General features: G+C 38.5%; 1 protein-coding gene across 1 annotated transcript in view; it reads right to left on the bottom strand.

Moving 5' to 3' along the window:
• The window catches only part of ATP6V0D2 (ATPase, H+ transporting, lysosomal 38kDa, V0 subunit d2), a 61,530-nt gene extending 48,284 nt beyond the window's left edge, over positions 1-13,246 (bottom strand). Inside the window, exons 1-2 of the mRNA XM_012643592.1 lie at positions 13,074-13,246; positions 2,086-2,257 (exon numbers count right to left, since the gene is read on the bottom strand). Of these exons, the coding sequence (XP_012499046.1) occupies positions 2,086-2,257; positions 13,074-13,203 (302 nt within the window). The 5' untranslated portion in view covers positions 13,204-13,246. The remainder of the gene's footprint in view (positions 1-2,085; positions 2,258-13,073) is intronic.
• Positions 13,247-15,228: the final 1,982 nt, after the last annotated feature.

Genomic DNA, 15,228 nt, shown 5'->3' on the forward strand with positions numbered 1-15,228 from the left:
TGGAGGTGCAAATTAGTGCTACCTCTATTGACAAAAACTTAGAATATTTACCAAAATAAAAAATGTACTTTCCTTTGATTCACCACTTCCACTGCTAAAAATTGAGCTTAGAAATTCAAGACCTGCATACAAATAAGCCAATTGCAAAATTTCTTGTAATGGAAAAAAATAAAAATAATTTCGTCATTTGTCAATAGTTGACTCATAAACGGAATCATGACATACAAAACACATAATCTATGTAGTTGTTTGAAAGGAATGGTGTTAACAAGGATATTTCTAAGAAATATTAGGTGGGAAAAAAGTACAGAAGGAATATGATTCCACTTGTATAAATATGAAATGTGGGGGTGGAGAGAGTGTATATCAATAGGCACACATAAGCATAGATATTTTTCTGGAAAAACACCTAAGAAACTGAGACGTTGTTACTTTTGGGAGAGGAATGGGGTGGAGAAGAAGGAGATATGTAGAATAGAGCAATATTTTTATTTTGTGCTTTTCCAAACTCTTGGAAGATTATAATCATGTCCCTTAATCGTTTTTCTTTTTTTCTTGAAGATATTGCTTCAGTAAAGTTGATCCTCAAATGGCATGATGTGAGGCAAAATCCCAGACAAAAGGGGCTTCCTTTACTTTTGGTCTTGCCCACTAGCAACAATAGAAAGTCTACAGTGATTTTCCTCTGTGTCAATGGCCTGGGAATGCAGTTCTGTTTCCACGGAGTGTTTTCTGGTTGCCATATTTAGATTCTAAGAAATACCAGCTACAGTGTGAGAAATCTTGCTGACTGGCATATTATTTTCCCCTCAATGTAAAGTCACGTGTAGCAGTTGGAGTCCATCTAGCTTTGTTCAGCTCAGCAGATACATCAGGAAATTCTTAGTTCCGTTCTCTTGCTCCCTACTCAAGGGCAGAACCATTGCTATTTGTATAATGGAAGAATGGATGACTTAGAAATAGAAGGATGGAAGAAGGAATAGAAGGCTCAAGGGAATATCTTTCTGGTCAGATAAGCTGATTCTTTTCACTCCCTGGTCCTTGAGGCGACATTGTCATTTTGCAGGCCACTAAACTCAAACAGACTGAGGCTGACACTGCCCTTTCAGAAGGCGTCTCTGCCACCTACTTTGTCCAGCCTTTCTCTTGTTCTTTTGGAACCTGCCTCTAAAAATTCTAAGTCATCTCCCAAAGCCCTGCTTTCTCACATCCCAATGCACAGTTTCTTTTATTCACACGTTTCTCTAATTTCCTATCTTTAGGGCTGAGCACAGCATTTGACAAGAAGTCCTGTTCTTTTGTTCCCTTTTTGACTAATTTTTGGCTTATACAACCCAGCATTTTCTTCATTGTTAGCTTCTTTCCACAAATATATTGAGTGCCTGGGTGCCAGGGCCCAGTCTAGGACTTGGACTTAGTCTTTATAACTTTGTACTACACATCTAAATTTTATCTACGTAGCACACAGCTCATCTATTGGACCTTCATTTCCAGTTTTTCAGCTAGGAGAACTGGAGAGGCACAAACCTATTTCAAATGGCCCATTTGAGCACTGAATGCAATTTATTAACTGGTATAATAAAAATACAATTTATTATTATGTAGGATTTGAAGCATTTTTTAGAATGAGGAGCCCATGTCTTGCAAGATTAGAACCACTGGTGATGGATAAAAATAATACACACACATACGACATTGACAGGGGCTACTTATACTATTACTGAATCAGGAGAGGTAAATGTAACCTTAAGAATAATTTGTGACATTTCAACCCCACCTTCACAAGTGATCCTCAGTACTAACAACTCAAGCTTCAGTGCCACATGTTATTTTTAAAGTGAAAACTGAAAATATTGCTTTAGATGGAGACCACTACTACTTACATACCATGTTTACAAATACATAAAATCTATTTTCTAATGTGAAAATGTGGCTCTCTGAGCTTATTAGTTCCTAAAAGTTGAACATATTCAAACTTACAAACAATGGAAAAGGTTTTAAGTATCACTTTGGCCTAATATCCCACACGTAACTGTTAGGGGTCATTTGCAGAAGCATCTTGGGGCCTAACAGGTCATCACTTACGTCATGTAGGTGAAAAATGTGCTGAGGGGCTCCAAGGAGTTATTCCGGAAAGAGTCGAATTCTCTGCATAATCGTTTTCTCATCTCGGTGTCAATTTTGGAAACAGTAAGAGGATTTGTTTGATTGGCCAAGAAGTTGCCATAATCAGTGGTCTGGAGATGGATTTTGAGATCTGAAATAAAATAAAACCCCAAATCAGGTTAAATTTTGAGCATGCATGAATAGCTTTTTCAACATTAACTGAATTTATAGCAACTTTATGGTACAAACATAACTCATTAGACTTTAACATAGGTCTACATAGGATTTCGACTTCAGTGTTGATTTCTAAAGCAATGAAAATTCAAAGTGAATATGGATATTTCAGCACACCACAAAATTTTTGATTACCTAAGAAATCTGGTATTATTGAACAAGGCTATAATAATAACAATAATAACAATAACAAACACTAGTCCAGAGATGGTAAATAGGTTTTACCCAAAACAGTTTTAGTTATTTGGATATAGCTGTTTTGGAAACCATTGAGAAGGATACTAAGGCTCTATCCCAACTTGATGGAAAGGAGAAATTTATTAGTAATAATTACCCAGAGTATGGGGGTGGAATGGGCAGCCATCACCACTATATTTCAACATCTTTTATTACAGATGGAGAAATTGAAGCTCAGTGGGGCTAAACGGTGGGGTTATATAACAGTAGAGCTTGCACTACGAGATGAGTCTCCTTACTCTTAAAACCCAGCATCATTTCCACCACACCATGCCATGCATCTTTAAATGTCGATGGTTCTGGTTGCCAGACAATTGGACTGAATTGAATTCCAGCTTCATCTGTTGTCACTTCCTCCTGAGCAAACCATATGTTTTCTAGTATCCATACTTCTGTTAATGCTGCCCCAACCCCATTCTCTAGAATTTCTCCCCCAACCCCTTTTCAGATCTGCTCATTATAATGTATCCTTTAAGGTCAGATTATAACATTAAAATAATAATTACAAGTGATCAAGTGCTAATTATGTGCCAGGTATTGTACTAGGCCTGTATTATCTCATTTAATACTCATGGCAATCCTATGAGGTAGGAATGATTTTTATGTCCTTGTACAGATAAGAACACCAAAGCTCAGAAAAGTTAATAACTTGCTCAAGATCATACAGATAAACTGTGATTCAAAGCCAGGTTTACCTCACTTCAAAGTTATTTAAAACCTTATTTTATTGCCAACCAATTCAATTAGATTATTACTTGCTCTGTAAAGCCTTAATTCTCTCAGGCAGAATTATTCAATCTCACTCATCTGAATTTCAAAGTACTTTGATAATACCTCTAGCATGACACCTATTACAAGATACTATATAGTCTTAAGTATTGTTAACCCAAAAAGGAAGTTACACTATCTATGTATAAATATATCATTCAAACATTTATTAAGCATCTAGTATGTGCTGTCACCTACAGGAGAGCCAAAAATAGACTAGACATATATTCCTCATCCTTAAGAAACTCACAAATTGGTGGGGGAGGAGGCAACCGCAAACAGATGCTTCAAACGTGTGCTAAGTTCAGTGATAAAGATTAGGTCCTGATTTGTGGGAACACAGAAAATGAGACCCAGATTCATGGGGATGGGAGCAAGAAGTCTAGGGAAGTTTCTTGAACGAGATTAGCCAGAGATGAGCCTTAAAGTGCTATGTAAGAGTGGAGGAGGAGGAAGAGTGCAGGAAGGCGCTCCATGAATCAGCACAGGGATGGTGTGCGCAGGAAGCTCAAAGCAGTTCAGTGCTGCTGAAGCATTAAGTGGGAGAGAAGGAAATTAAAAATAGAGCTACCATATATGATCCAGCAATCCCACTACTGGGTATGTATCTAAAGGAAATGAAATCGGTATATCAAAGAGGTATCCACACTCTCGTATTTATTGCAACATTATTCACAGTAGCCAAGAGATGGAACCAACCTAAATGTCCATCAGTGGATGAATGGACAAAGAAAATGTGGTATAAATACACAATAGAACACTATTCATCCTTTAAAAAGAAGGAAATCCTGTCATTTGTGCCCACATGGATAATCCTGTCATTTGTGACAACACAGATGAGCCTGGAGGACATAATGTTAAGTGAAATAAGCCAGACTGAAAGACAAATGAGAGTAGATTTTGTGTTCTCACCACAAAAAAATAAGTATGTGAGGTAATACATATGTTAATTCAGTCAGTTGAACCATTCCATGATAACCTACAGGTCACATCTGGCAGACTTCCAAATTAACCCTCCTGACGAAGGTCTTATGATTCATGGTTTGCATCTTGTCCCTGAGTACAGAATCTTATCGTGTGACCCTCAAACTGTTGATGTACTAATACATAACTTACTGACATTTTAAAGTACACTGATTTGTTTCTGAATCATGAAGTTTTACTGATCATCTTGCAGGTAGAACATTTTAGCCTGTATGTTGTCCGTAGCCAATGATTGTAACCTTTCCCATAAAAGCCTTCCAACTTGTAGCAGACTCTGGAACATATCCAACATTGTGGTCGATGCTCACATTTGGCTGCCAATAAACAGTTATCAAATTATTTCTGCCTCAACAGCCTTAATTTCAGATGACAATACAACGTGTACATATTTTAAAACATCGTGTTATATATGGTAAATATATGCAATTTTTATTTAGCAATTTTAAAAACTGGTGGTAGACCAGCTGGGTGCCGTGGCTCCCACCTATAATCCTAGCACTCTGGGAGGCCAAGGCAGGAGGATTGCTTGAGGTCAGGAGTTTGATACCAGCCTGAACAAGAGTAAGACCTCATCTCTACTAAAAATAGAAAAAATTAGCCAGGTGTGGTGGCAAGTCCCAGCTACTTGGGAGGCTGAGGCAGGAGGATCACTTGAGCCCAGGAGTTACAGGTTGCTGTGAGCTAGGCTGACACCATGGCACTCTACTGAGGGCAACAGAGTGAGACATTGTCTAAAAAAAAAAAAAAAAATGGTGGTAGAAAAGGAGAAGTAAGAACGGAGGCCAAAGAAGTAAGTGGGGTTGCCCCAAGGAGGGTTTGATACGGTATCTTTATTCTGAGGATAACAGGAGGCCATTGTGGTCTATGAATTGATTACTGATAGCTGGGGGAGGGTGGATCTGCAATCAGGCACAATGTGGTTCGCGAGTGGCTGAAATTCAGGGTACAGGCATTCTTCCTCAGTGTCAGGAGTAGATTTTGCAGCAGAAATGCTCTTTCTCTGACTGCAGAATTTATTTGCTCAATTACTTATTTAATTAACTTAAAACAATTCTACTTTGTTGCCATGCCTTGTTTGGCTTTTATTTTGGCAGTGCAGATTTTTATGCAATTTGACAGTTTGCATTCTCAGCACCAAGGAATATTTGCCAACACAAGTGACACAAATGGTATTTCTTTAAAAACCATGATATTTTGCTCATGTGACATATGTTTCTTTTAAGCTTAAATAACTTTCAAACCTTTCAGCTGCCAAGGAGATTCTGAAATTAAATGTCTCCAGTATTTCATACCCTGTAGGAATCTTACAATACTATAGTTGGTGAAGAGGCCAATGGAACAGAATGAACTCTACTTCCCTAGCACCAAAATCATCCAAGAAACACTTGCATTCAGAATCTAAGAAAATCTTAGGATCTGAAATGTTTTCTCTGAGATGATGATAGACTGCCATAACTATAATGCTCATGGTTTCACGATTTTTAAAATGGGTTCACTTAATTATTTTTTCCTGCATTTCCCTAAATGCTTATCTTATCTAAATAGGTATGTGAGTAACAGGACTTCATGGTCAAATAAATTTCCAATAAATAGGCTTCTTATGGTAGGAACAGAAAGCCTTTAGTACATTAATTTAATGATTCCTTTGAAAAGAGTATGGCACAGAACCTCCCAAGCCACTAAAAAAGCAATAGGCCACCCACAGAGCACACTTGGGAAAATTACATTACTTTTTTACCCAAAGAGGTAGTGGTGTTTTTTCTTTTTTATTAAAATGAGGAAATGAAATGTTTTCTAAACTGTGGGATCACTGTGAACTAAATCAATTTAATAGGTCTCACATAGCAATAAAATAAATGGAATAGATTATGCTATCTTAACAAAGAGGAGAGTATATCACAGAGTAGTGTAAATGTGTGTCTGCTTGTGTGTTCAGAGTCATAATGCAAAAACGTGTGCTCTGTGGGCTGCAGTCAGTGGGTAAAGGGAATTATCAGAGATCACTTGGCTAGTGAATGAGTCAGGACAAGGAACTGAGACTGCATGGTTGTCTTCTATTAATTTGTTGGGAGATCATTTTTAGAAAATTCTTTTTTTCTGTGCAGCTTCCTGTTTGGGCCTCTCTATAAAAGTGAATGTCCAGATCTTTCATACTCCAGGTAGGTTATGCCAAGGAAGTGCCTTCAGAGGTACCTGTCCAGGGTGCTACCCAAGCAGACCCGAGAAGCCTTTCCTCACACTCTGCTGGTGCCAAACTTAGGGAGGTTATCTGACTTTGCTGAACCCAGTTTCCTCCTCTACAAAATGAAGGTAGAATCTATGCTTGCAGGTTGTCTTGTGGATTAAACAAGATGATGCAGGTAGGTGAAGAGCCAGCATAGAAAAGCCTCTACCAAAATATACATTTTTTTCTTTTCACTTTTATCCACTCACCTCCAAAATAAATGGATTCAGCTGGCTAAAGACTTTGGCTTTTATTCTCTAAACCAGAACTTTCCCAACCAACATATCGGAATCTACCATAAGATCTTATAATTATTCAGATTTTTAATAAATACACACGTGTCTACCAAACCAGACCCTTGTTTCTCCATTTTTGCTAATTAATTGCTATTCTTACAATGTTGAAACCTCCAAGTCCTCTTTGGTGCTTAATTACTCCAAATCATCTCTATTTCTTCCCTGATTTCCACTCTCTACTCCCCGATTTAGAATGATCATCTAACACTCCGATTACTGCGGCAATCTCTAAATCAATTTTCCCAGGCTCATTTCTCCTCACCAGCTCCCTGCCTCATGTTTAATCTTCCCTTGGACTTGTTTGGTTCTGTAATGCTTCTACAAGTAGCTTGGAGCCACTGACAGGTTTTAGGCAGATGAAAAACAGCTTTCATAAGATCTGTAGAGAGTTTTACCACAGACAGAATGGTTTTAATATACATAATCTTTTAACCTTAACAATAATTCCCATTTCATAGATGAGGAAACTGAGGCTCAGAGAACTAATTTGTTCCTATTTTCCACGCTGGCAGGTATTTGACTAAAGACTCAGACATGACTCTTGTCCTCATTCAATGTCAGGTTCAATGCCTTGAAACTTCATAATCAAACCTTCAAAATCCTTCAGATTTTTTCCCAATGTAAATTCCAGCCTTATCTCCAGTTATTCTAGTATCGCAGCTAAACTGGTTGACTCCATCCATATGTTTTTATTTTTTTCCCTTCTGTAATTCATCAGTTTTCCTTGCCTGCCCAGAATATCCTGCCATCCCCACCCTTCTCCCCCGATAACTCCATCTTATTAGTCTTTCCTCGACCTATTATTATTCAAGATTGGGTTCATTTTCAAGCATATCTGCTATCTATAGGTTTGAATCATTTTTGTAATATTTATTTTTACTTGTTTATGATATCCTTTCAACTAGATAATTAAGTAGTGAATAATGTCTTATTCTTTTTAATGTTCTGCACAAGTGCCTAATACAATTTTTGTCACATAGATAAGTCTCACATATTAGATTTAATTTGTGACTAAAATCTGGGAGCAATATACCAGTGGTCACATAGCACTACACTCTGTAGTTCAGTGGCTGTAACCAGGGTGAAAACTCCTCATTTTGATTCTTATTTACCAGCATGAATATTTTCAAAGTTGGTGCTCTCTGAAGGAGAATGAAATCAACTACATAAATAGAGTTAGATACCAAATGTCATTAACTAAGATGATGAAATGGGAAGAACTATTTCAGGCATTCCAAAGTCTAGCAGAAGAGGGAAAACTAGTTCTTGTTATATATACACTGCAGTTCAGAAGCATATTCCAGGAATACTTAAGGCTTACAGTTTACAAAACATTCTCAGATATTTTTGATCCTGGGAGTTAGGCCAGTAGCAGATAAGAAAACACCGAGCTAAAGGTTAATCAGCTTGTTTAACATCCCAGAGCCAGGAAGTAGAAGAGCCAGGAAGTGAACCCACACATGTAGACATCTTTAATGTGATTTTTCAGATTCTTACTATGTGCAAAACACAGTCTTACTTAGGCTTGGGGAGGTAGGACAGGGAAAAGTTTAAGGTGTAGTTCCCATCCTTCAGAAGCTAAGGCAGATAAATAGATAGGAAATAGATCTATTTATTCATTTATCAGTTAAGCCCCTATCTGTGTGTTAGTCTCTGGAGCTAGAAAGACAAGGGAGACAAATTTTCTGCCCCAGGGTGACACATCTTTGCAAATGTCACAGATGCTCCACAGGATTAGGTCCACTATAAGGTACAATGGGGCATAAAGCTGTATCCCCCCATAGATACAGCAGGAAAGGGTTTATAGAGGAAGTGGCTTGAATGGAGACTTGGGAGGGGAAGGGGCATTCTCCAGGCCAACCGGATGGGGTGGAGAATAGAATTTGTGATTGAGGGAAAGGCTTTAGAAAAGGCAGAAAGGTTCTGAGGAGATGCTCACAAGGTAGAGATCGGCCTCTATAAGCTGAGTGACATTTATCTTGCCTGATGGAAGCCACTGATAGGTTTTTGAATGAGAAAGTGACAGTATTGGATATGCATTTTTAATACAAGTCAGAAAAAGTAAGTGCTATAATTAGCAGTACAAATAACGTCTAAGGGAACACAGGAAAAGGTCTTTGAAATAAGAGTTTTCCTCCTATATGTTATTTTAAAATTTAAAAATAGGTAATAGGTATATATAGAGAGAAACAGCGAAAGTCACTATACTTGTCACCCACCCACCTGCCACCCCCTGCCACTCATTCCTAGCCCCAGGAAACTACTATTTTTAGTTTCCTTTGGACCCTTTTGCAGTTTTTGTATCAGGTAGAAAATATATTTTTAAGATTTATCCCCCCTTTTTATTAAACAGTACTATGCCACACATGGTTCTTCCTCTTGCTTTTCTCACTTAATGTATCTTGGTGATCTTTCCATATCTATCCTTAGAGTGCTTCCTCGTGCTTTTCCTCATGCTTTTTTTTTTTTATAGCTGCAGAATATTCCATATTCCATTAAGTGAATGTTTTGTAACATATTTAAGTAGCTCCCTGCAAAGGCATATTTGATTTGCTTCCATCTTTTGTTATTCCAAACTGTGCTACATGGAGAGCTTGTATAGCTGCCACCTCACTGTGTGCAAGTCTGTCTGTGGGACCTGGAGTTCCTGGGCCAAGTGTACATGCACTGGGAATTTTGGTAGGTACTGCCCAATTGCCCTCCTTGAGAGTATCTTATTTCTAGTATTTTTATTCTCCAGAGTGGGAGCCCTTTTAGGACAGGGACTGTGTCTTATTCATAACTTTACTTTCTTGGCCCTACCTAGAAAGTGCTTAATATAAGGCATTGAATTAATTCCTACATGAAGACATAGTTGGAGAGGGAGCAAAGCTCAAGTCCCTTGAAAGAGACATAATTGTTAGTGAGACAGAATCGGCTTTCTTCGTTCCCTTCAAAAAAAATTGTGTCAAAGAAGACAAAGTAAACACTCAAGCCGGAGTGTCTGCATACACCCTGAGAGCCAGGGACACTGTCATCACATGCTTTAGAAAAGACCATTTATTACTACACTTCAAGTATTAATTTCACCATCTTTTCAGATGGTGAAATTAATACTTGAAGTCTTGTTTGTAATTTTAAAAAATTCTGATGAAAACTGCACTGTTGATTTTTTTAAAGGATATTTTATGCTCCTTTAAAGTTATTATTTTGGGTCAAAGTTACTTTGAAAGCCCTTAAAGCAATACCAGTGACAAAGCAATGGGAACTAATTTTCTTCTTTTGTACCTAGGAAAGACTGAGTCACAGTGGGTCCTAGTGACTAGATCAGGTCACGGTTAGTCAGGGGCAGGCCTTGGAATAGATGAGTATTTCTTACCATACTTGCCCAATTATGCACACAATTAAGCACAATTATGAATATTAAGACTCTTCAAAGCTTTTCTGGACAATCTTTATTTTCTCTTTTCTAAACTTACCCCAAACCTTATGTGTTCCTTGTAAGTTGATTTAAAACAATTTGTTGATATCAGAACACTTTCCTTTGAAAGACTAGAGGACTTTAAAAGAATAAAAGCAAATTTAATCTTTGTCAGGTTAGCTTTTCTTTTACAGAAACTGCCTGCTTCAACATGTAGTACTGTAATGACACTGTTCTTTATCCATAATTTATATGATGTATATTTTGTGCAAAAGTAAACAGAAATGCTTAAGTCCTTAGCTTCTGTCCCAAGAAATGCCCTTGATTTCTTCTCAACTCTGAATCTAGCTCAGAAGGTAGCTCGGTCTCTCTAAGTATAGTTGCAGATACAACATTTGCATTGCTCTTTGCAAGCTATTTATTTCTCAGTAACCTATAAAATAATCAGGTGGATCAGTCCTTATTATTTTCTATATCGAAATGGAGCTGACGTCAACTCAACACAGACCTATTCAAGTATTTTCAATTTATACTTAGGAGGCAGTGGCATATTTTTGTGGAAAAAGGTACACAGGTAGCTCTATCCTCTATCACCAACAGCCTGTTAGGTTGTTCACAGCCATTCTAAGCCTCAGTGTCCTCAGCTGTTAACTGAAGACATGATATATATATATTTTTTAATTGAAAGAACAAACCCACATTTATTAAAGCAATAACATTTACTGATACTTTTCATGTATAATTGGGTTTTTTTCACCACTTTCCTAACTATAACCTGCTTAAGCTTTTTTTTTTTTTTTTTATTTCAGCATATTATGGGGGTACAGATGTTTAGGTTACGTATGTTGCCCTTGGCCCCCTCCCCCCCCAAGTCCGAGTTTCAAATATGTCCATCCTTCAGGTGGTGCGAAGACATGACATTTTTGTTTAGACTTATCTTCTTCACAATCATGATAACCCAAGCATGCTTTGATGAGTCCTGCTTGGTATTTCTGGGAGTGTCCAAACAGTAAATTGGCACGCACATTCAAACATTGTTGTGAAACGAAGAGGGGGAAGAGAGAAGGGTAGAAACCATGAGATACAATGACACATAAAGCAATGGTGCACATGACAGGATTTCTTAATCAGGGTGCAGGAGTGGCTTTGGGTGGTCCATGAACCCCTGCCATTGTATAAAGAATTCTGTATGTATGTGCTTATGTGTATTTCTTAAGTAGCTTCATTCTTGAAGTCTTTCAGAGGGTCTGAAAACCTTTCCTTCTCTCCCAAATTGGAAATGAAGGTACCGGGCTGGGCATGGTGGTTCACGCCAGTAATCTTAGCATCTTGGGAGGCCGAGGTGGGAGGATTGCTTGAGCTCAGGAGTTGGAGACAGCCTGAGTAAGAGCGAGACCCCGTCTCTACTAAAAACAGAAAAAATTAGCCAGGCGTCATGGCACATATCTGTTGTCCCAGCTACTCGGGGGGCTGAGGCACAAGGATTCCTTGTGCCCAGGAGTATGAAGTTACAGTGACCTATGATGGCACAACTGTACTCTACTCAGGGCGACAGAGTGAGACTTTGTCTCAAAAAAAAAAAAAAAAGAAAGAAAGAAAGAACATGAAGATACCAATTTCAGCCAAGTGGCTATTTAGGAGGCAGATCTGTTAACCTTATCCCTTCCTTCTCCTGTCTCTCCCTCTCCCTCAACAGAACCTTTTGGCCAAAAGGGTCCTTGGCAGAAAATATTGGCAGCAACTTTAAACTCCTGATCTGGTTTTTATCTTATTTACCTTTTTATTTTCTATTATTTATTACATGGCTTTAGATATGGCCTCTTGTGGTTTCTCTCTGAATTCTTTGGTGAGCTGGCTAAACCATCTCGTTGGTATCAGGAGGATATTTTATGTGTTGCTTGCATTTAAATTTGCATTACTTAGCTCATTTAAAAGCTTGTCTAAAAATTAAACAGAATTCATTCAAATGGCTTCTCTCAGAAGCACTTAATCTGCCCTGTGTTCTTTAATTTTTTCTATCTCAGTTTACTCACTTTTTCTATACTTGATGAACATTCTTCACTCACCAAACTCCTAATTTAATATGCTGAAGTGATTTAGGACTTGGGATTATATTGTAATTATTTGTAGCCAACAGAATTACTTATCATCTGCAAAATTCTAGCTGTTGCCAATGCTAATGGAGGAACAGGGTCTATCTCGACTTGGTAGTTCTGCCTTAACTCCGGCTTCAGGTGGTCAGAACCATAAACAAGTGGCCTCAGGACTCTCTAGCCCTATTGCAGGAGCCTGCAAAGTCACCTTCACAAGGTTTTTTTAGTTTATTTGTGCCTGCTAATACCTTTCCCAGGAGGCTTTATTCTTAGCACTTTCTCTCTTTCTCTAGAATAATCTGAAAGTGTTAAAGCACCTTAATCTGAAAGTTTTAAAGCACTGATTTTTATAAGAATGTTTCAAAATGAGCAAGTGTAGCTGATTTTAGTCAGAAAAATACTATTACAGATGTGGAATATTTGATACGGTTTTTTAAAAATTGTGGTTTAAAGATAATTTCCACTTGCTGAGTGCTTATCTCATTTATTTCTTCCTACAGCTCAGCAAATCAGGCGTCACCATCACATTTTACAAATGAGGACGCTGAGGCTCAGAGGCTTGGAGCCCCAGGTTACCTGCCTAGGCATGGCAGAGGTCAAAGCCAGGACTTTTGAATCCAGGGCTGGCCCCACCACTGTCATGTCTCTTGATTATGGTTTCTTCTCCAGGTCTCTGAAGAGAGACATTATTTCCTTTTTTCTTTTTAGAGGGCGAGAAGAGCTGCTCTTACCTTCTAGGGTCTCGCACTGGGCCAGGTTGATGTAGTCCTGCTGGGTCAGGAGGCCGGCTTTGCATCCACGAACCAGGCCCTCCAGGTAGCCATGGTCCACGTTGAAGTACAGCTCTGCGCACTCAAGCATGGGGGAAGTGATTGCAGCCAATTTAGGCTGAAACAGCTCTGTAGTCCTGTCTGCCCAGAAGACTCGCGCTAGTGTGGGAAAAGTGTGAGCAGTTATCAGGCGGCAAAAGCAGTCTATCAGCTGATAGTCAGGGGTTTTGTGACTAGTTTCCTCCAGTTTCAGCGGCTTTCAACACAGCGTGCTCAGCCCTGTTTTTATAGCAACAGTGAATCAGCCAGATGACCCAAGTAAACCCAGGATACAAACCACTGTTGGGAAAAAGAGATAAGAGAGTCAGTGAACCACCCAGGCTAAACTCTTACCCCCCATAGGCTGGCCTCGTCCCACCTTTGCTGTTGGGAAGCTTCAGACTCCTGAATGTTTTGTAAACACTCCGACCTCCACCTGAGCTTTCAATTGTTAATTATACTTGTCCTAAATTCCTTGAGAACTATTGTATGAACAAAGAGAAGGTCTTCTCCCTTTAATAAAAAATTTAACTTACATAAATAAATCAAATGTGATCAGACAGTTTGAAAAATTATGAGAAGCTAATTCTGTAACACAATGCGTTTGTAAAACAAGTGGTTAGAAATGAGCCAGGAGCAATGAGAAGTGACTCATGAGCACGGGGGCTCATGTCTATAATCTCAGCACTTTGGGAGGCTGGGGCGGGAGGATGGAGGATCACTTGAGGCTGGGAGACCAGCCTAGCCAACATAAGGAGACACTCTACAAAAAAAAAAAAAAAAAATAGAAACTAGAAATATCTTAAACATGACAAAGGCTGGTAGCTGCTTCCTACCTAGTCTAGGGGCATAGCCCAGAAAACAGTCCTGGAAGCAGATACACAATGCTATGATTCTATAATAACAAGCCACTACATTTGCAAAATTTGACTATTTATGAAGTACTCTTTATTTTCTTTTTCCCATTTGAATCTCATGATTACTCTGAGACATGAATCTACAAGGATAGTATTATTACTGGAATCACAGATAAGGAACCAGCTCTTAGCTATGAGGCAGCTCAAAATGCTCAGCTGGCAATACAGTTAAAGTATTTAATGAAGCCAGGACTTAATTGTTGAGTTTCATGTTCCAAAAAGAGTGCTTGTTCTCCCCTATACTGTACGTAGCTCAAAAATTGTGTCAAGTATCTTGAACGCTATTTGCATATACAATGTTTCATATGTAATATATTGTCACAAATCCTTAATTAGAGTGCCAGAAATTCTTCAGTCTCTGACTTGGTATTTCCAAACTGTTTGGGAGAAGCTAGATAAAGTCTAATCAGTGTAAATTCTACTTTAATTGTTGAAAATCACAGAGAATCAAACTTAGCTTTACACAGTGCCCAGACTTTGAAAGTATTCAATAAATACTGGAGGCTCTTGCTCTTATGTTATCATTATCTACTTCAAAACACTGTAATCCTGACCACTTAACATTACATTGAGTTTCTTAAGGCCAAGAACAGTGCCTTATTCAATTTTCTCTCTCTCAAGTGCTTAGTAGCAGGCATTGTGGGGAGCAGACACTCAATATCTCTCTGTGGGTTAACTAGAGTTTGACTCTTTAAATGCCTTAAAATTGCTCTTACAGAATCTTTAATTCTGCGTTTCTCTAGGAAACACACATTTGTATCTGAGTAGGGAGGGTATTTTGTGGTTTTGCAACATCATATGCATATGTACATAATTGTGCATGTATATATATCTGCATAGGATATATAAGATTTATTGTGACTTTCTGTCCATTTTAAAAGCTCCCAAGAGTCATTAGCTTCATAGCATTAGAGGATCAACTTATTCTTCCAAATGATGGAGATATTCCTTGGAAGAGCAATAGTATCTGTTATTCTGAGCATAAAGTTTCTTTCTAGATGTAGTAGGCTCTTCAAAGCACAGAGAGGAAGCAAAGGAGATGGAGGCTGGTCCCCGTGCACAGTCCTCTGGATGTCTTTGTGCAGTGAAGGCAGGCCAAGGCCTTGCTAAACTCTGAGGTGGTTGTCAGTCATGTCCCCCCTCAAACAGCCCCTGGGAGC

This window comes from Propithecus coquereli, unplaced genomic scaffold, assembly GCF_000956105.1.
Source record: "Propithecus coquereli isolate 6110/MARCELLA unplaced genomic scaffold, Pcoq_1.0 Scaffold2, whole genome shotgun sequence".
NCBI classification, from domain to species: domain Eukaryota; kingdom Metazoa; phylum Chordata; class Mammalia; order Primates; family Indriidae; genus Propithecus; species Propithecus coquereli.